A 21,585-nucleotide genomic window follows, 5' to 3' on the forward strand; every position below is an offset into this window, starting at 1 on the left:
TACCCTCTTATTTGGGCAATTTGCTTTAAAGTGTCCAGGCTCACCGCATTTAAAGCATGTCTTTTCCGCGTGAGGTCTAGATTTTGGCCTAGATTTTCCACGCTTACCTTTTCCTCTTTCATTTGTCCTTCCTCTAGTTGCAAACAATCCTTGTGCTTGATCCTTGTAATCTCTTCCACTTGAAGATGACATTACACTTGTAGCAACCTTACGTAGATCATCCGCTAAAAGTGATGCCCTCGTCTCATCCATGGTTAGAGTATCACCCACCAACATCAATGTTTGTACTAGGTTCTCGTAGGACTTTGGTAATGAAAGTAATAAAATTAATTTCTGGTCCTCATCATCAATCTTCACATCTATGTCCTTTAAGTTTGATATGATCCTATCAAACTTATTGACATAATCCCGGATTGAGGTGCCTTCCTCCATCTTGCATGTATACAATTTGGATTTTAAATAGATCCTGTTAGTTAGAGTCTTCGTCATGAAATTATTCTCTAACTTTGCCCAAACGCCTACTGCTGTTGCTTCTTCATTTACCAAGAAAGCAACATCCCTCTCAAGGCATAAGATTATAGCAGCCCGCGCCTCAAGATCTAATTCTTCCCAATCCACATCCTTCATATCAGCCGGCATTTTCTCTTTCCCTAATAATGCCCAATGCAGTTTTTGTGAAATAAGCAGATTTTTCATTTGCATCTTCCAATAGGAAAAATCATTTTTCCCATTAAATTTTTCAATTTCATATTTGCCTACTTTGACATTTCCACTAGTAGAAGCCATTTTACACTAAATTGAATTTTACCACTCAAAATTTAGACGTTGGCTCTGATACCAATTGTTAGAATTGCAGCGGAATTTGGCCTTCTAATAGATATAAAATAATATGAAATATAACACCTCTCACAAAAATGCAATAAATGAATGAGACAAAATAACCAATATGAAGTAACAAAATATAACTTAAGAAATTAATCTCTCTTAATTATATTACTCTCTAATGTGAATTACAATGTTGATGATGATCAAAAACTACATCTAAAACAACGTATTTATAATAATTCTAGAATGTTAATTATGGAAACATTTCCATTAAAACAATGAAGCATAAATAATCATGCCTAAATTTCCTCTCTTCTTATCCTTTTATTTCTCTTCTCATTTGTTTTTCTGATGTTTCCTTCTTTCTCTCATTTTCACATTTCCTTGCTTATTATCCTCTGCACCTTTAATTCCTACAATAACTAAGTTTTAGCGCGTAAAAACAGTTGTAGCAAATAGCAATATTTCGAGTTGATAAGTGTTTACGGGTGAAAGATGAAGCAATGCCTCCCACATGTTCCCTTATAACGCAACCGCAACTCCAATCCACAAGTTTACTATGACTAGTTTACTCTTTACCTACCTTAATTTTTCTCATTTACATTGGTTATAACTTACAATAATCTACCATTATAATTGTGTTGCATTATATTACCTACCTTTTAAAGACATGCCTTTATATATTAAAAAAAAAAAAAAAAAAAAAAAAAAAAAAAAAAAAAAAATTGGAATTCTTGTATTATGAGCCCAAAATTTAAATAAGAGATACCGACATCACATTACTTACCTAAAACCTTTGCATCTAAATATGTTAAGAAATAACTTGGACTATGCAATATTAAAAACATGGCTAATCTAATCATAGAATAGTTACATTTTAAGATTTAAATAATACAAAAGAGGATCATATTTTATTGGACTACCCTTTTAATTCAGAGTATTAAATAATTTTAGAATGAAATCAAACTTTGTTAGACAGGTTAAACAGTTAAGCTCTCCTATAACGCCAGCTCGTATCTATGTCCATGATAAAGGTTGATATTTTCTACTACAAATGTCATTATATGTAGGTGTCACTTGTATGAAAAGAAAAGGGTAAATGTGAAACACATTTACCAAAAAATTTCTCAACAAATTGTAAAATTTTATGCCAAGATTTTACAATAAAAATACTTGAAGTAAATCATCTAGAAGAAAGAGTATCTCCATAGTAAATTGCATCTACCAAACAACAAGATCACTAAATATACGTAACATTTATGAATTTATGATATGTATGATTCATAGTATTTGACTTCAAACAATTGATTTGGTCCAACACTTCAGTTAGGTATGTAGGAACTTGTAACAGAATATAACAACGTAACCACTAATCAAACGTTGTAAGTTTAATTAAGAGTATTAATCACATCAGAAACAAAATGTAGACTTACAAATCCAGGCCACAATTTTCCTCATAACTGATTCTAATCTACAATTTTGTTATACCAAACTTTTTAGACTTAAATTAAAAGGACAGCTATAATCTACCCTTAAATAGTCATCACACAACACCAATACAATTTCATAATACGTCTCATAAACGTGTTTTTTACTCCATATTCAGCACAGACGCTTAAACATCTAAAATCACATAAAAGTCACGATCTTACAAAGTTGACTAAAATGTCGTAAACGTTTGCGACATTCTTAATTAGAAGAAAGAGAGAGAAATACTTCCTAACTGCCATAGTTTTGGAGTTTGGTGAAAACAGTCGTTGAATAACGTAAATTAGTAAATAAAATTAAAAAGATAAAATAGCTTAACTAACCCTTAAAATTTGCCGTTAATGCAAAAAAATAAAAGTCAGTTACACCAAAAAATTTGTAACCTCCCACACCAGCAGCAAGCAGTTATAACTTCCTCATTCTCTCTCCTCAATATAAACCTCTTCTCATCCAATTTTTCTTCTTCCATAAAAAATTAATTAAGAAAAACCTCCATAAAATTTGAGAGTTTCAGGAAAATATTCTACCAATGGGAACAAAGAACGACGTCCAAAACGGCGTCGTAAAAGATCGGGTGAAGGGATCATGGACCCCACAAGAGGATGCAACGTTGAAAAAGCTAGTGGATCAACATGGGCCGAGGAATTGGACTTTGATAAGCGAAGGAATTCCAGGGAGGTCCGGTAAATCTTGTAGATTAAGGTGGTGTAATCAGCTAAGCCCAGATGTGCAACACCGGGCTTTCAGCCCAACAGAGGATGAGATTATAGTCCAGGCCCATAAGGCCCATGGTAATAGATGGGCCACAATTGCTAAGCTTCTTCCTGGGCGTACGGATAATGCGATTAAGAATCATTGGAATAGTACGCTTAGGAGGAAGCGGGACCCACAAGTGGGCACCGAGTTGAGCGAGTCGAAACGGCAGCGAGTTGAGGTGGCTGTGTCGAGTGAGTCTGACTCGGGGGTGGTTAAGAAGGAGGTGAGTTCTGGTGTGGTGTCGGAGCAGGAAGAAGATGGTGGGGTTGAGACGGTTTTGACGCTTTTGCCACCTGGGAAGGTTATGGATGTGCCACGTGGAGGAGAGAGAGAAGGGGAGGATCAGGTGAGGAAGGGTGATGATGAGGGTGAGATTAAGAAATTGATGAGATGTACAGTGGGGAGAGATGACACGTGTTTGATTAATGTGATGCAGAATATGATTGCAGCGGAGGTTAAGAGTTATATTGATCGTCTTGATCTTCAGCCCAAAAGTGGTGATGATAATGGACCTAAATCGGATTCTTCAGCCCATCATAGTAAATAATTATGGTTTTTTTTTTTTTTTTTTTATTGGGGGAGGGTTTTGCAGTTTATTTAGGGAAGAAGAGAACGTAAAGAATTTTCTGTTTCAGGGATAAGTCAATTATAAATAAGAGTTGGTAAAAAAAATGAAAATTACGAGTAGAGAATAAATTCGATGTAAATTTGTGTAATTAATATAGTAATAGTCGTAAGTCCTAACTTTGTCTGATGATCTGTTTGTCAGTAATTTACATATTTTGTTTAAACTTTGGATTTTTTTCAACTTTGGTGACACCAATTACCCCCTACATTTAACTAGCGCCAACAGGTACTCATTAGAAAAGCTATTTATACTTCATGCACAACGCTACTAACTAAAATGCAAACAAAACAACGTTTGCTACTTGATTGTGCACCAACTCTCTTATGGCAAGGTCATATGCTTGGGTTAAGGAACACTCGTGCATAGCTTTGATAGTTTTTGAACCCAAAGTGAAATTAAAGGGATAGGCAGCTGAAAAAATACAAGATATGAAGTTTTAAAGTGTTGGCACTTGATAGTATTATAGTTTTATGATGATGGGTTCATTGTAAATTCATATAGTAGTATACACTATACAGTAATGTGACTAATGACCCTTCAAGGGGAAAAAGAAGAAAGACAATTAAGAATTCTAGAAACAAGGACTCTTTTGAATTTGGAATAACCTACACCGGTAGCAAAATCAGTGAAGTCTATCGAGCAAAAGTGAAGAGATTTTAACACCAGTCACGTACAGTGTGACTTCTACACAAGCAATTCCAACTTGATCACCAAAAAAAATCATCCCCTTAAGAAAAGATGATAGAAATTTTAACAAAGAATGACATGATCATACAAATGTACTCGTCGAATCATCATCACTGGTCTACATTAGAAAACAAAAAACAGTAGCATCAAAAGAGCTCCCTATACCACTACCAAAATTACAGGTACAAATTATACGCAAGGGAAAACAATGTTTACAAGTCCCCAGCACCAGATGAGCTTCCAAATTCATCATCACTGGCTACAAATTAAAAAGGGAAAGCAATGTTTAGAAGACCCCAACAACAGATGACCTTCCAAATTCATACTACACGGCTACAAATTACACACAAGGGAAAGCAATGTTTAAAAAGACCTGAAAGAACAAGACAACCTTCCCAATTCATCATCATTCATACTAAAACCAAACCCATTCCTAATACAAAACTACTAGTATTATAAACCATTTATCACCCATAAGATTTAAGCCTAATCACATATGGCCTATGCTCCAAAATTTCCATTCGAATAACACTGGTCATCTGACCAGTCTTATACTAGTTGCCACAACTCATTTCATCCATCATCAAATAAACCATGATAATTAGTAAACAGTTTCAGATCAAGGTATCAAAATGTTCCAAACAAGTAACACAGTTTCTTCATTGTATATGCAACAATTACTATCCTAATCATTCCAGCAATTCCTACACCTATGAATTTATCTTCGTTCTTAATCTTCAAATACTTCCGCATTTATACTCTGACAACATAGATCTAACAATCATATTATTGAAATGCAAACAATATTATATTGAAATCAGTGAAGCAGAAAGATATTAAAACCAAGGAGATTAACGATAATAGGTAGAAAAAACTCAAGAGTTACATTACTCCAAAATTCATGTTTATCAAAATGTATCAATTACATGACACGAAAAAACTTAGTACCTAAATCACTTCGATTGCCATAGAAACAGCTAATCGATCGACGAACTAAGATTTAACAAAACGGAAACAAAATTAAAAACTAAAGGAGTAACCATGAAAGCTGTAGATCTTCTTCTACTTAGATCTCTGTCTCATCTTTCGGCGCTTCCTCTTCAATCTCCTCATACGCTTCTTCTTCCACTGCAAAAATCAATCAAATCAACAAGTTAAACTTCAAATTAGTTAACAATGGTGGAAAAACTCGACTGAACCGAACGAATCAATGAAATTAAGGAAGAAACTAAAGTTAATCGATTAATTAAAGAAGAAATTCAAAGTACCTTGGCCCTCATGATGAAAGGATGAAGAAAGCCGGCAACCTCAAAACCCTAATCGACGGATGTAGCAGCCGAAGAGAGAGAAAGGGAGTTACAGTAAGTAAAGGAAAGGATGAGGGTTTTGGGATAATATATAGCGAAACCCTATCGAAGTTTACAAGAGAATGTTTGGGTTTGGCCGTTTGGGCCTTATTCGTAAATTTGTTTCTGAATTACAAGTTTACTCTTCTAAATCGTTCTTTTATGTACGAAGGAAATGGGTGTGTCATGTATCCATTTGTGGACTTGTGGTGAATCCAATTATAGGTGCACCTAATAGTCAAGACTCAATGATTTATTAAAGCTTAATTTATGACTCTTGTTCATTTGAAATATATTTATAAAAATAAATAAATAAAAATTATTTGTAACACTTTATATTATAATAAGTGTGAGTTTGTAGGCTCCTGCACAAAACTATCCGAAAATCCGATAATCTGATCCACAATCAATTTGATTTTTTGGATATTTGATCCGAAAAGGCGGATATCGGATGCGGATTTGGATATTGATTTTCGAAATTTTAGATATCTGATATCCGAAATATAAAGGCTGAAATAGTGAAATATATACTTCCTCTGTTCTTTTTTACTTGACCTGTTTTTTTTATCATGTTTGTCTATGCAAAACTTTAATGATCAATAACTTTAATTCTCTATAAGTAAAATTATAAAAGTTTTATATTATGATAGTATTTACTAAGACGAATTCAAAAAGATCCCACATAAATATGTTTTTCCTTACATATTATTCACAAAAGACGGTTAAAGGAAGGGAGGTAAATTGTGTAAAAGTCAAAGCGGGTCAAGTAAAAAAGAACGGAGGAAGGATAAAATTTTTAAATTGTTCATATAAAACTGACCCTGTATTATTAACTTATTATAATATTCTTAATATATTTTATGATAATTTTTATTGCAAAAAGACTGCAATTTTGTTAAAATATGTTGTACAACTTAGCAATAAAAAAACGGTAAAATTAGTGAAATTTAGAAAGTAATCACAATCAATATTACTTAATATTGGATAATGGATATCTAAAGCATCCGATCCGAAAATTCTGGATATCCGAAATTTTCGGATCGGATTTGGATATCAGTTTCTGATATCCGAGTATTCGGATATCCGATCTAAAATGTGATTTTGGATCAGATATCCGATCCGTGAACAGGCCTACGAGTTTGTATGTAAGAGCATTCACATCAGTACAAGCATGCCTGTCATACATACTTCGTGTAACTTATGCAAATGTGAGTGATATTTAACCTCATGAATTGGCTGCTAATGTACCACCTCTTCGAGAGTTTGACCTACTGAGCAAGTAAATTTTACTTGCAGACATATGTATGAAACAACTCTGCACTCGTAACATTATGGAGTGAAAATTGTAGCTATGAAAATCAATGGCATAGTTATTTGTTTATAGTTTTAACTTTTTACATTTTAAAGTGAAAATTGTAGTTGTAAAAAGGGATAGTATAATAATTGGTTTATACGTAGTAGTTTAATTTTGTATATTGTGAAAGACAATGGCTTTTAATGTGATATAGATGTGACCAAGACTACAAGTGAAAGAATGATAACTTTTTTACTTGTGATTGGCTTTCACCTGTGTTATGAGACAATCTATCCCATTCTTACTCATAACAAAATGAGAATTTAATTCGCAATAGTTGCTAAAACACTATCAGAGAGACATCAAGCATCCCTGTTCCTTGCCATGCTCATTTTCAATTGAAAATTCAGATGGTCACTAAAACATATAGAAGCTCAACACAATATGACTTACATGAGTGGTAGATCAAGGGAATATGAACCACACCTGCAAAAAATTGGCGTGTCAAGAGTTGAGACACAATGTAAATGGCTCAATCTTTACCCCAAGCAGCCATGTCGTGCAGTCGTGCCATGAGCTGCATTCTCTAGACTAGTCAGCGCGTCCCAGCCCAACAAACTGCTGCTAGGCTCAACCTCAATGGCCTACCAGCTCAGCCCATTGCCACCCTAAGGTAAAAGGTGCTCAGATCAGGTACTACTCCGTATCTTGACAATCAAGTAGTTTTGTAGTACATGTACTTGCCAATATACACTTTACTGGAGTTTGAAATATCACTGGAAAAAACAGCATATCTAACACCTCTCGACATCTACAAACGTGATGGATTACATGGATATGCGCTAATTGGCATAAATTAGTACATTGAACTTAAATTTTCCCTTAATTGGTATGCAAAATTGATCTATCAGTGTCACTTTTCCAACAATAATGCAATTTGCAATTCTGTCACCTATTACTTCTTCATAAGCTAATATCAATAGGATCTTTGTACTAATATCTCTGTCGTAATCTCCCTGCTACAAAATCATAGCCTTCTGCATTCACATCAGCATTAGGAACACATCTATCCACATCAACTCCTAGGATATTCAAAAAAAATAACACCACCTACAATCGTGTATAATTTCAAAAATGCACCCTATTGTAACTAGAATTCAATTCAAGTTACTTATACTTTATTTTCAATTTCACATTGAACAACTTGGGTTCAAATTTCGTACCAAACTATCAATACAATTTATCCAAATGTGAAATGTCATATCATGGAGAAACTAAGGTGGATGATTTGCAAGAGGATGAAGCATTGGATCGTAACAGATGGATAAAGACTTTGATTGATTGATTGAAATGTCATATCATAAACCTTATCCAGCCGTCTGAAGTTAGTATGATACAACAACTTTTGAGTTGGGAATTAAGTGTTCCTGAGCCATAAAATTAAGTCAATTTACAAGAATCAATTCATAAATGTGACCCCTTTCCACTTATATACAAGTGGATTGTCAAGATACGGTCTTTGATCTGCAATTCAGCTTATCTATCTATCTTAGATGGGAATTTAAACAACAAAATATTAGTTGTACACCATTTTCCCATCTAATAATTCCAAATTGCCCATAACTTTTTTTTTTTTTTTTAATATATAGTGAAAATTATCCAGAACTTTCCTATTCTCAATTATGATTATGCAAAATAATAATAAATAAAATAACAGGGATAAAAAAAAAATATGATAAATAAAACATTCAATATTTATATTGAGATCCCAAAATTAGGATTACAAAGGGTTGATTTTTACAACTTAAAAGAACTGGAAAAAATTTCTGGTTCTCCATAATACACAACCAAATAATTAAGTACAGTTCTGTCGTCTAAGTGACGCGTCACACATTCAATTTATGGTACGACTGTCACACTTATTTCAATTTTACAAATTATTGAAAAAAAATATTAATTATAATGATTTAAAAAGAGAAAAATTCAACAAATCCGCTGAATCACGATTATGTGATTGTGGGGTTGTTGCATCAAAATCTTCCTCTCTAATTAACCAACTAACCCACAAAAAAAATAGAAGTGGGTAAATTTCGATTTGGTATTAAACAAATAAAAAAAAAATTAAAATAAAATTACACAGCTAATATTACCGACGGGTCAGAAGGCGGGTCGACTCGAAAAGAGAGTCGACAAAGGGGGCAACTCGACTGAGTACAAAGCCAACGATCTACACAATCCGAGTGAAATCGGTGATCACACTTAGGCAACACTTTGACTTTATCACCATCTTCAAAAACACCTAAACAAATACAACACTCCATCTCATCTTCCCTTCCAACGGATGACCGTTGGTGGAGGAGTATGGGCATGGTCTTGATGACCATCGGATCTAGGCCGTGGCATACGGCCGGGTTTGCCGACGCGTGTGATGCGTGCGCTTGTGAGTTGTGGTAGTGCGCGTGGTGGGCGTGGCGGAAACGGAAGTACCACCGCGCGTATAGTAATAGGAGCGTGACGACGAGGATGATGGAGAAGAGGATGAAGAGGTAAAAGAGGGTTTGACCGTGGATTTGGAAATTATGGTCGTCGAATTCGGAGTAATGCCAGTGGAGTAAGCGGGAGTTTTCGTCGGTTGTGAGTTGGGAGAGGTGGTTAAGGAGGCGGCGACTCGACATGGCGGCGGCGCGTGCGGTGGAGAGAGAAAGAGGGAGTAGGAGAGAGAAAGAGAGTGAGAGTTTATGTGTGCTTGGATTTTGAATTGACGAATTTGACTAAGAAGTGTTAGTTGAAGGAGAGTTTATAGTGTAGTGAGAAAAGGGAAGGGGGGTGATGTGGTGGGGGTAAAATGGGGATTGTGGCCACGTTGATGGTGGGGTAAGAAAAAATAAAATGATGTTTTTTGAAAAGGTGAGAAAAATAAAATGGGAATTATGGGAATGGGGTGTTTTTTTTAGGTGATTGTGATTTATGTGAATAGTGATTGAGTTGATTTGATTTGATTTGGGAAAAAGGAAAATATAATGGGGGATTTTTGGTTTTGGTTGTTGTTGTTTTAGCTTGTGGGTTAAGGCTTAAAGACAAAGTGATATGAGTTGGTAATAAGGAAGGGAAAGGAGAGAGCAATGTTAGTTAGGTAATGTTTTGGTTCAGATGATTGTAAAGAAGCATTTATTTTTATTAATCGATCGATTACGATGAGGTGTTTAGGTCATATGATAAAAGTATGGAAATGAGGACACTTTTTATGCATTTGCCTTAATTTATAATTAGATAGACAAGATGACAACAAAATAAAATATATTATATTGAAAATAAATCCTTATCATGAAAATTAATTCAATTAATACAATGTAAAATTCATACAAAATAGTCTTAAACTTGTTTGGTCCAATTTGGAATCAAAGCTCTTAAAAATCCTTTACCAAAAAATAAATAAAAAATAAATAAATAAATAAATAAATAAAAAAACAACAACATGCATCTTGTAGATTTGTACTCTTGTTTGCAGTTTGGCATCCCATGTCAGCATTTTCTCTTTCAAGTGTCTCACTTAGCTTCTTAGTTAGGCTAGAATGGTGGCCAAAGACAAAGCTTAATTGGGACCCTTTTGCGATTTTTGTTTAAAATATCGTATACTAGGCCCAATTGAAATACATTGTACATAATTAATTAGCAACCATGACCATTCTCTGTGTTAAATAAACTCCTCAAATTTGCATAATTAGTTCTATCACATCAGATGTCTTTGAAGAAACATCTCACATAAAACTTGCTATATGTCCATAAATACGAAATAATTTGGTTCATTTTTAATTGGATTGGTGTGTTCTATTTACTTAATTTTACTTATCTGAACATATCTGGAAGAACTTACCTGATCTTATTAAAACTTATCTTACCTGTTATTTGAACTTGGGCAACTCTTATCAGACCTTATATTTTTTTGAACTTAACTTGTCTGATCTGAACTTATTAGACCTGAAATAAGTGAAAATAAGGTGAACAGTACACGCCCTAAGATTGTTTCATTTCCTTTGACTAATTCTTTTACTTCCTCCATTTTTTTTATTATTGGACCATATAGGTTGGGCACAATAATTTTTGTAGTGGAAAAAGTAAAAGAGAAAGTAAAAACAAATTTGTCCATGTGATGTAACCATAAACTAAAGAATAAGTGTGAAAAAAGTAAGGATATTTTGGGTATTTACAGTGTGAACGGAATAAACTAAAGGAATGAGTGTGAAAAAGTAAAGATATAATGGGTATTTACAGTGTAAACAGAGAATTTTTTTTTATCCTAAAATAAAAATGATGTAATATTTGTGAAACTTTTTTAAAAGACTAGTGGTGCAATACTAAAAGAATGAAGGAAGTATAATACTATATATCAAAAAAAGAAAGATCAATGTCCCCACTTTCTCTCGTCTAAAAAAATCACCTTTTTTTTTATTCTTTTTATAATGTATGGTTGGTTTGTCACAAATTCTTATATGTGGCTAGCCACACCGTGTGGCAAGCCAATATGTTATATGGGGGTTACTTCGTTAGTGTAATAAGGGTTAATTGGTCAATGTTAAAGGGTTACTCGGTCAGTGTTATAGGGATTAGTCGGTCAGTGTTACAGGGGTTACTCGATCAACATTATAGGGGTTACTTTGTTCTTTTATAAGTGGGCACACGGTGTGGCCAGACACACACGAGACGGACTGATTGTTAGTTTGCTAGTCTAATTTTGCAAAGTTTGATCGTATGTTTTTTTTTATTGATGTAAAATTAAATATTACTATACTATAGTATAAGTTGAATTTGAATCATTTTAAACATATTTTTTCTAAGGCCAAATGTTCATGGTGAGACTTTGAAAAAAAAAATGCTGCAGTAATAAAGAGAATTAGACATTAAGAGCTAGAGTGATAAACAAGTTTCAATGTACAATTAATTGAACAATACATACAATACTTTTTCGTGCATATAACTTTAGAGTAAATGGTCGAGCAAAAATTGAGTGAGTTTGTAATTCCGGTAGTACCATGCAAGCTAATTTGGTGATAAACAACTTCTAATACTTTATATTTTATTTACGGAAATAGGTATATACTATTTTTTTTTTTTTTTGGGGTGAAAATAGACTGAAATTAGTATTGACAAGAAGAGAAAAGAATGATACTAAAGATTTTTTTTTTAAAAAAAAAAAAACCTCAATGTCCATAACTTCATAAAGAGAATAGAATGGTCGAATAAGACTATAAAAGAGGGTGTATAGGCAATGGTCCATGAGTCAAATAATGATAGGACAATAAGCAATATATATGTGTCTTGGACGTTTCATTGCATCAATGACGATCTTTTTTATTTTTGTTATTTGCTTTAATATACTTTTGTTGTCACTTTGCTATTTGTAATTTTCCAGGACTATAATTAGCCTTTTTTTCATTTAAATAATAATAATAATAATAATAATAATAATAATAATAATAATAATAATAATAAAATTACTGTCATAGAATAATTCTTGTATTAACTCGAGAATAATGGATTTAAGTTAAGGGCTATGTATGAGCACTTCATCACTCTTAAGTGAAAGTGAATATGAAACCTACAATATAAGGTTTGAAGTAGTATTTAAGATAACATAATTTAGGTTTAATAATAAAATTAAGCTTGAAATTTAATTAGAACATTATAATAAAAAGTTTAAGTACTACAACACCAACCTACTAAATCAGATAATTTTGAAATCAAAATTAAAATACTATGTAAGTGAATTAGATAGGAGCCACACAATTATATTTGACTTGTTTCAACTGATTAAAAAAATCTAACAACACAAGTACCACCATGCCTATTTTCTACTCTCACTGTTTTTCAAATTCACTTATTGTACTAACTTGATCGATCTCAAAGTATACGTTATAACCTCGATCTGTGCATGACTTTAGCTTACCCCTAATTCCAATAACCAATTATACTTATACTACCAAAACCATGATTTCTCTTTTTATTCTCTGATAAACATAATGAAAATAATTGGAAATTGTATGTCAGTTGTTATTGTCCAGTACATTTTCATTGAGGTAAAACCAATTGACAATCCAATGAGCTTTAAAATTTGAAATAAGGTGGATGACTGGATGTGACTTTCAACATGACTCGATTAACTACATGATCACTGTTGCCATAATCTTAATTAATTGACAAAGTCATTATCCTTTACAGTACGAGTAGTAATTAAAAACAATTCTCCAATCATTCCAATGTAAAACAAACTACATGTGCACAACACATTTGCATATCAACCAACAATTTCCAAGGTTGATTTCCCTTAAATGAACCCACGGTTCTTGAAGTCTTGCATAGTTTATTTATTAAGCCTTAAAACTTTGGTAGATATTTATATATAATCACCATCACACAACATGAAAAAACAAAAAAAAAAAAAAAAAGGTTACCCAAATGGACCCATCTTGAACAAGATATATATAGTTCATCCATGCATGTGATGAAACTTTTCTAAGGCTGCATGCATGTTAAGGAAATTTAAATTGATAATGGATGATGGAAGCATTCTTGATAAAATCCCAACATGCATCCTACTAGCTAGGCTACTATCAACTCTTCAATTCTTCATGTGCTAAGGGTTTTTGAAAAGACTATTTAGTCATGGTTGTTGATGAAGGCCTCTTGTTATGAAAGGAGTCCTAGCTTGGTCACTCGGATACACCAAATTCGGACTTAAGGTCTGAATTCAAATCTCATTAGCTGGCTGAATTTGTAAAAATACTCACGTCCCCCACAATGGGTCCTTCACTTTATTACTAAAAGAGCCACCCTTGACTCTCGCGACTAACTTTTTTGAACCTATCCACAAATACATGTATATAGTTATAAACTTTGGGAGAAGTTTGTAGACTTTGGAAGAAAAATACATCTCTTAACATTGACAAGACGAGCCTTAAGAAATATTCGTAACCCTTTATATAATGCTTTAATTTGAGAATCCATAGTGACAATTGATTCATCTTTTGTACTACTACTACAAGCAATGCATAGTAGCAATAGGTCGACAATACAAAAAAAAAAAAAACTAAAACAAAAAAGTGATAACTACATAAAGTTTTGAAGACAGCATAAGAGTAGTGGAATTAACTAGACATTTATTTGTTGCCTTCTTTTTTGACTAAAAAGACATAAACCAAACTGAATGGGAAAATATGTATTATTGGGTTGGAGAACACGTCGAATGTGGGGCTTAAAAAGAATAGTTCGTTGATGGTGCTTTCTATGACAACATTTATTTTGGAAGGGAAAATTAAAATAATGGTTAACTTATAGGTTAAGGAGCGAGGGTCATGTATGTATTAATTTATTGAAAATGATATAGGCCAAGTATGAAATGTTATAATAAGATGTTGTAAGTGGTGCGACAAGGATTAATGAAGAAAGAAACAATATAGAGCACACATAATCTTCGTGGTTCACAATCCAAATTAAAGGCATGCGAGAGAAAGTTAATAATCTTGACAAAATACATATAATAAGGGCTTAGCATGTTTGTTTTATCATATTTAAACTTATTTTCATTATTTATTTTAGGAAAAATAAGTTTAGAAAATTAATTTTTACCACTAATAAAAAACTCCATATAAAATAAGTTTAAAAAAATAACTTTTTCTCAAAAAATATCACACATAATTTCAGATAATTTAAGTTAAAACTTAGGAAAGTAGTTACTACAAAATACTTCGTATAATACTTCTAAAACCATTTAACAAAAGAGAGATAGGTCCCAACAATAGGCCCAAGCAGAAAATTGCATGTACATAGTAACCCAACATACCATGTATTAGTACTATATATTAATATCGGAGACAATTATTGCCAAAAAAAATATTGTAGACAACAATATGATAGGTTTTTTCGTGTGAGACAAATCAATTTAAGACATATTCTAATCGGAAGAAACAATAAAATTTAACTAAATATTGAGTTGAGCATGAAATCGTCATTAATCACATTAATACAGTGAGTATTATTATTAAAATCATATGTAATGCTTTACTTAGATTTCAGGGTAGTTGATTTCGATATTTATTTATTGATCAAAAAGACAAAAAGCAAAAAAAGTAGAAAAAATATAAATTATTTTTATTGTCTTCTTGTTAGTAAGATGATCTGGAAAGGTTGAAAATCTACGTGGTTTTATAATGCTTTATTTAAAAATTAGACAATTTAGGAAAGACACGAGTCAGTGTGTTATATGCAAAGGCACCTTATGGCTTCGACCTAAGATTGCTTTTGTCACATGATTTTGCTTGCGTTAAGGAAGACAATTGTGCTATACTTGCATTATATCTAACTAACCAACCTAGTTGACGCTCTAATTCAGGCTATTCTATCTATAATTGAGGTTAGTTATTAGGGACTACTTAGACAGTTAAACCTTTACTAGATTAATTATAGCTTATATACTTTAATTATGCTCTCCATTTTGTATGTTTTATAAAATGATTTGGACATTAAATGTACTCCTTTGAATTTCATATCTTGATAAATAATTGAGCTAGTGTAACACAAATTTTGATCAATATATTTAATATTAATATACAAAGCATTCAATATTTGCAATATTTTAACTTAATTTTGCTATTTTCAAATACTTGTATTTATCCGACTTTCACGCTACCAAGTGCATCATTGCTTTGTAAATCATATATAATTTCAGTACAAGGATAGAATATACTTTCTACGTCCCTACAAAAATGATCCTTTTGGCTAAATTTTAGTCCCAAAATATTCATCCCATTTAAATTAAAATACTATCCAATTTACAATAATTTTAGTCCCAAAATATTCATCCCATTTATATTAAAATACCATCCAATTTTCAATAATATTTGTGCAAAATTAGCTTTCCCATGTAAATTTTGTTTTTTCCATATACTTTTATTACTTTATCTTTCCACTCTTTTGCAAATCTCATGCAAATTTACCTTTTCAATGTACTTTTATTAGCTTTCCCATACACTTATATTTCCCATTTAAGTTTCTTAATACCTGTGAAAACTCCCCAAAAGAGTCGTTCTTTTAGGGATGGAGGGAGTATTTTTTGTATGGATATTTTGATAAAAAAATATATTTCTTAAATGAGATTGATAATACGGAGTATATATACTAAGACTAATACAACAACTATTAAAGCAATGTAATTAAAAATTTTCATATTACGAGTAGAATTAAAAGTATGTTTTCAAAGTTAATATATGTATGTATAATGCAAATACTGAAATGTTATTATGGAGTACATGTATTATTGTATTACTTCGTACTTGTAGTAACTAACTAATTTAAAGTACATTGTATCAATTTGGCATAAAGTACCCAAATCTTAATCAACCTTTTATATTCCGTATAAAAATGCAAAACCACCATTCCAAGTTTAAAGTGTTTAAAATTATCAAATTTTAGTCCTTCCTTTTTGTAATCATAAGATAGATTTAGTTGGGAAATAAAATATATTATGCTTACTAAAACATTCAAACTTTTGAAAGAAAAAAAAAAAAAGAAAAAAAAGTTGTAGAAAGTGAAACATACTAGGAAAATGTGCTTTATTACTTTAGCATAGACCAAATGAAATCAGCTTGATCTTTATCCATACCAGGCGAAGGTTCAATTATGTTCGTTAATTCCATGTGATGATTTGAAGCCATGAAGATTTAGGTACCTATAAAAGGGTTAATTACTGGTTTAGGAAAAGCAAAGGATAAATGCATATAAAATAAGTAAACTTATAAGCATGCTAGTATCACAAAACTTTTCATTTTTTTTTTGTTCTTTTCTTTATTTATTTAGTTATTTATATTTTCTGTATTCTCTCTTTATCTCTAAATGATATTTATACAAGTTAAAATATCATAATTATCCCTTTTTGTTTAATTTAATTTTTGTTTTTAAAAAATTGTACTTGGATTTTACGCATCATTATGAATTAGACAATTAATTACCATGTCAAAAAGTAATATTTCCTTGATTTTTTTTTTTTCCTTTTTTTGGGGTCTTGTCTCTCTCAATACACCTAGTTCTTAGATCAAAAAGCCAATTTAGACAACTTAGTAATCCTCAATTCCTCACAAAAAAGCCAGTTTAGTCTTGAATCTTAAATACGAAATAGAGAAATTTGATGTATTATTTTAATCAAAGGTTATTATGAGTTTACAATTTGCTCACAAGTGCAATAATAAAAAGGTTTGAATTTCAATTACCATATTCTAAAACATTCATGGCTCGGAAACTATTTAATCAGTATATTAATATATAGCACATTGATAACCTGAATTATATTTTTTTAACAAAATGTATTGTAAAACAATAAAAATAGCGAAGTACTGCTAAAGATATTATTAATTAAAATATTTCTTTTACGCATGTGCTGGTGAAACTAATAAGATACTTCGGTGAAATATTTTAATCAATAATATCTTTAATTATTTATAAATTATGAAAAGTTGAATTAAAAATAGATTGATGGAGAAAGTTTTAGTGGAGGACCTTATATCACATAATATAAGTTGAAAGAGTGGCCTGTGTGAAAAAAAAAAGGTAGTAATAGGTACTGCACTTCTACATAAAGAGTAGTCTATGGGTTGCATGATTTGGGTCACAAAAAATTTTCCATTTAAGATAACATGACAAATATTTGAAGACTAACCAAAAGTGTATATATAACACAATTATATGAGGACGACTAAGGTAGTATTATTTACTTACCCTAGTGGAATTGTTTACTCGATTAACCTAAAAAGCAAGAGCTTCATAGGATGTTAAAGCAATTTACACTAATAAGTTCAAAGCAAATGAACCAAATTAATTAAACAACACCTCTAATAGCTATAAAATTAATAAAATTTAATTATTGTTACACGAAAAGAAATAGATAGGGTACGGTGTCGATCTTATATCCACTTATCCAGGTATATAATTTGACAACCTAGGAAGCTATCTTATCCTCGCGTAAGAAGCATGAAGGACATTATTAGGAGTTTAGGACAATGAAGGTAAAGTTACACAACAGCCTAGTACGCTGTCGATCTTCTCGTTGTGTAAGAAGGATAATGAGGAGAAACACCCGAGTGTAGAATGAAAATTGTAAAGAAAGATCGAAATTGAGCATAAATAACTTAACTATGCCTTGGATATACCGAGTACATACATAAACGATGTCGGTCTATGTTTAAATTATCATCAATTTGATAAGCTCATTTTAAATGTATATATCTAGTGTTGATACAGAATTCAATCAAAAACTAGCTTTATGTGTCTACTAAGTTTTATTCATCGATTTGATTCCATTCAGAATATTTTATGTACATTAGCTAAGTTCAACCACAATCATATACAAAAACCAGTCCAAATTAACATTATTATTGTAGATGCAGAGAAATAAAATTAAATAAATGGAATAATATTGGATTCCCAATTTTCCCATTTACAAAATAAAGGCAAGAAAACAAAAATTCGGTGTAGTGAAAGGATGATTCACCAATATATTGATAAATATAAATCCAAAAAAACAAAAAAAATATTCATTAAATATCTTATTCAACAAAATCCTGCTTCCTTCTTTGAGACCAACGATTCCCAACTCAAAACCCTAACCCTAATTTCCCTTTCTTGGTAATTTCAGCAATGAATACCAAGAACTAGAATAGAAAAATAATAAAAATATATATTAATAATACGGAGTAATAGTAATAATACTCCTAATAATAATAATAATAATAATAATATGTATAAACAAAACCAACAAAAATATTACTTCTAATTGTACTAGTCTAATCTAATACTATACCTTAGGCAAATACAAAATATTGTTTAAAAATAAAACCATATAACTGAAAGATCAATAAATATAATGAGATAATTGCAATTAAATGGTCATTAATTGCAATTCTCAATATAATTAACCAACTTCCTTTGGGAATTCAAAATTTTAGTTTTAGGGACATGGTGCAATTCAATTTGCATGTTGATTTTTTTTTTTCCCTTCTTTTTTTGACCATAATTCTTGAAAAAATCCCACCAAATTCCCAAGTAATTAATTAATTAATGAAGACCTTAATTAATTATGCTTACCTTGTAGAGAGATTAGATGCATGCAAAATGAAACACCAAATTTAATTAATCAATTAAATTTGATGATGTTCATTATCAGAGAAGAACAAGAAAGGATCAGTACCATAATCCCAAAGACTGCTTGTACTATGATGCATTTGATACTCCTCTAATTCCCCAGCTAATGGCGTCGGCCAAGTTAACGGTGACCCGGGTAATAAGTTAATCAGACCCGGATCCGAATGCCCTATTACTTGTGACCCTAATGATAAACTTGAATCAACCGACCCAACCAACGAGCTGATCTCGTCACAAAAACTCCTATGATGATAATCTTGAGTACAATACCCATTATTATGACTTTGCTGTTGTTGCAGAAGGATTTGATCCTGTGTTTGCCGATCCACTTCATCTTCCTGCACCCGAACCTGTTGATGGGTCGGATCAGGATCCACCTCATAACTATTAGTAGTTGTTTTACTACTACTAGTATTATTATTAATCAAGGTAATACTGCTATTGGTTTGGATATTATTATGATTATTTTCGACAAGGGGTTGTAAGAAGGGTGATGAGGTAGTAGTGGTGGTGGACGTAGCAGCGGCCCACTGGACCGGCCCATGAACAATATTCGGACAATACGGATACTGCAAAACTGAAGCGGACGAAGAGGTCAACCCGGACCCGGCCCCAAACCCGGCATAAGGAAACGTGGAGAACGTAAACCCGAACCCATTAGCAGGCTTAGGGAGGATGGGTCGCAGAGTATGAGTGGTTCCGGAAGAAGACGACGACGATCCACGAGATGACGAGGAATTGGTAGTGGGTCCCCCGTTAGGAGGAGGAGGAGGAGGAGGAGAAGGTTGTAGATTGAGTTGAGCCCTAGAACCGTAGAGAATAATAGCAGCGCGGTCGTAAGCACGGGCAGCATCTTCAGCAGTAGCGAAAGTACCCAACCATTTCCGTGTACGTTTACGAGGTTCACGGATCTCGGCTACCCACTTCCCCCAGCTCCGCTGCCTAACGCCTCGGTAGCGGAACTTGTTGTTGTCGGGGCCGCCCTTGCCGCGGCCCCGCTTGTTGGAGGTAGTGGCAGCAGTAGATGGAGAGATGGAAACGTTGTTGTTGCAAGTGGTGGAGGAGGAGGAAGAGGAGTTGTTGCTAGTAGGAGAGTCGAGAGAAGAGGGTTGCTGTTGAAGAATGAGTTGTTGCTGAGGTTTGATGATCATCTGATGTTGTTGCATGGTAAAGTAATTGAGAGTGCCTCGGAGGGTGGAGTGCAGAGGGAGAGGTGGGTTGCAAAGTGGTGAAGAAGGGAGGTGCTGAGGAGGGTGAAAATCAGAAGCGTGGATGGGGTGTAAATGGTGGGAATAGGCGGTGTAGATGCTTTTTTGATTTTTCGGGTTTTGTTTTTAAATTCAATTATACAGAGATAGATTGTATTTATTTTATATATAATATATATTCATATATTTTCTCTGTTTTAATAATGTATACAAAAAAAAAATTAATAATAATACTCTCTCCGTCCTGTAATATAAAGTCTCATTTTCTTTTTGGGTAAACCAAAATACAATGTCTCTTTCTATTTAAAAGTTGTACTTTTTGACATTATTACCTTTTTTTTTTTTATGAGTTGTTATTTTTTTCCATTATTTTTTTGTACTTTTAACATCAATTTTCAATACTTTCTCTCTCTATTTCTTCAATTATTCACCTTTAATCATTAGTTTTAAAGAATTTACAACTTTCTTAATTCCAACGTTAAAACCAAAAGAGGCTTTGTAGGGGACGGAGGAAGTATTATAACAGTTGGAGTATTGCACTATTCATCACTCTTGTTTGATCATTTAATATGATTTATACATAAAATAAAATATAGTCATGTGAGATCTCGTTAGATTAGTCTCATAATATCAGATTTTTATAATTTTTACTCTCATATACTTATAGATATTTAAAATATAAAATATGATTTGGGATATATAATTTTCGTCTTATTACAATATTATTGGAACAGGAGGAACCCTTGAATACTTGAATTGAATTGAATTATGTGGCGTATGAGTCTGTGTATTTGTATTGAGTATTGACATATTGTAAAGGGTGCATGAAAGATGAGAGAGGAGAGAGGAAGTTATTGCAGTGTCAAAGAAGTAATGGAAACAGGCCTCAGATGAAGCTCATTAGTCATTGGGTTTGAGGGCTACCTTTTTTTTCTTTCAATTTAGACTTCTGTTTCCAATGCTTTTTTTCTTTTTTAAGGAATTTTTTTGTTACTTTGTTTTGGGAATTTAATACTCGTGTATCATACTACGAGTGTAGTAGTAGTAATTATTTTGATTGGTTTTTGGTTAAAACCAGAGATTTTATTTGTTATTCAAAGTGTTGAAACTGTTGTTTATAGGGTTTGGTTAATCTGATTTGAGTTAATTTAAACCCTAATTGGAAAA

At 32.4% G+C, this 21,585-nt stretch overlaps 3 protein-coding genes and 1 long non-coding RNA gene across 4 annotated transcripts; 1 reads left to right on the forward strand and 3 right to left on the reverse strand.

Annotated features, from left to right (window-relative positions):
• The first annotated feature begins 2,842 nt into the window (after positions 1-2,842).
• LOC110699426 (transcription factor MYB44-like) lies at positions 2,843-3,616 on the forward strand. The gene has a single exon (XM_021876939.1). It carries the CDS (start codon positions 2,843-2,845, stop codon positions 3,614-3,616), a length of 774 nt encoding a protein of 257 aa, XP_021732631.1.
• Positions 3,617-5,218: 1,602 nt separating this feature from the next.
• LOC110699303 lies at positions 5,219-5,838 on the reverse strand. Its single transcript, XR_002506886.1, has 2 exons — positions 5,653-5,838; positions 5,219-5,512 (listed from the first exon to the last, which is right to left on the reverse strand). It is a non-coding gene; the product is annotated as an uncharacterized LOC110699303 (long non-coding RNA).
• Positions 5,839-8,798: 2,960 nt separating this feature from the next.
• LOC110699304 (RING-H2 finger protein ATL66-like) lies at positions 8,799-9,865 on the reverse strand. Its single transcript, XM_021876806.1, has one exon. It carries the CDS (start codon positions 9,697-9,699, stop codon positions 9,157-9,159), a length of 543 nt encoding a protein of 180 aa, XP_021732498.1. The 5' UTR covers positions 9,700-9,865; the 3' UTR covers positions 8,799-9,156.
• An 8,023-nt stretch (positions 9,866-17,888) lies between these two features.
• LOC110699305 (ethylene-responsive transcription factor ABI4-like) lies at positions 17,889-20,947 on the reverse strand. Its single transcript, XM_021876809.1, has one exon. The coding sequence runs from the start codon at positions 20,374-20,376 to the stop codon at positions 19,207-19,209; it is 1,170 nt and encodes a 389-aa protein (XP_021732501.1). The 5' UTR covers positions 20,377-20,947; the 3' UTR covers positions 17,889-19,206.
• Between the last annotated feature and the right edge of the window lie 638 nt (positions 20,948-21,585).

The sequence above is a fragment of the Chenopodium quinoa genome, unplaced genomic scaffold (assembly GCF_001683475.1).
Source record: "Chenopodium quinoa cultivar QQ74 unplaced genomic scaffold, ASM168347v1, whole genome shotgun sequence".
Taxonomy (NCBI): domain Eukaryota; kingdom Viridiplantae; phylum Streptophyta; class Magnoliopsida; order Caryophyllales; family Amaranthaceae; genus Chenopodium; species Chenopodium quinoa.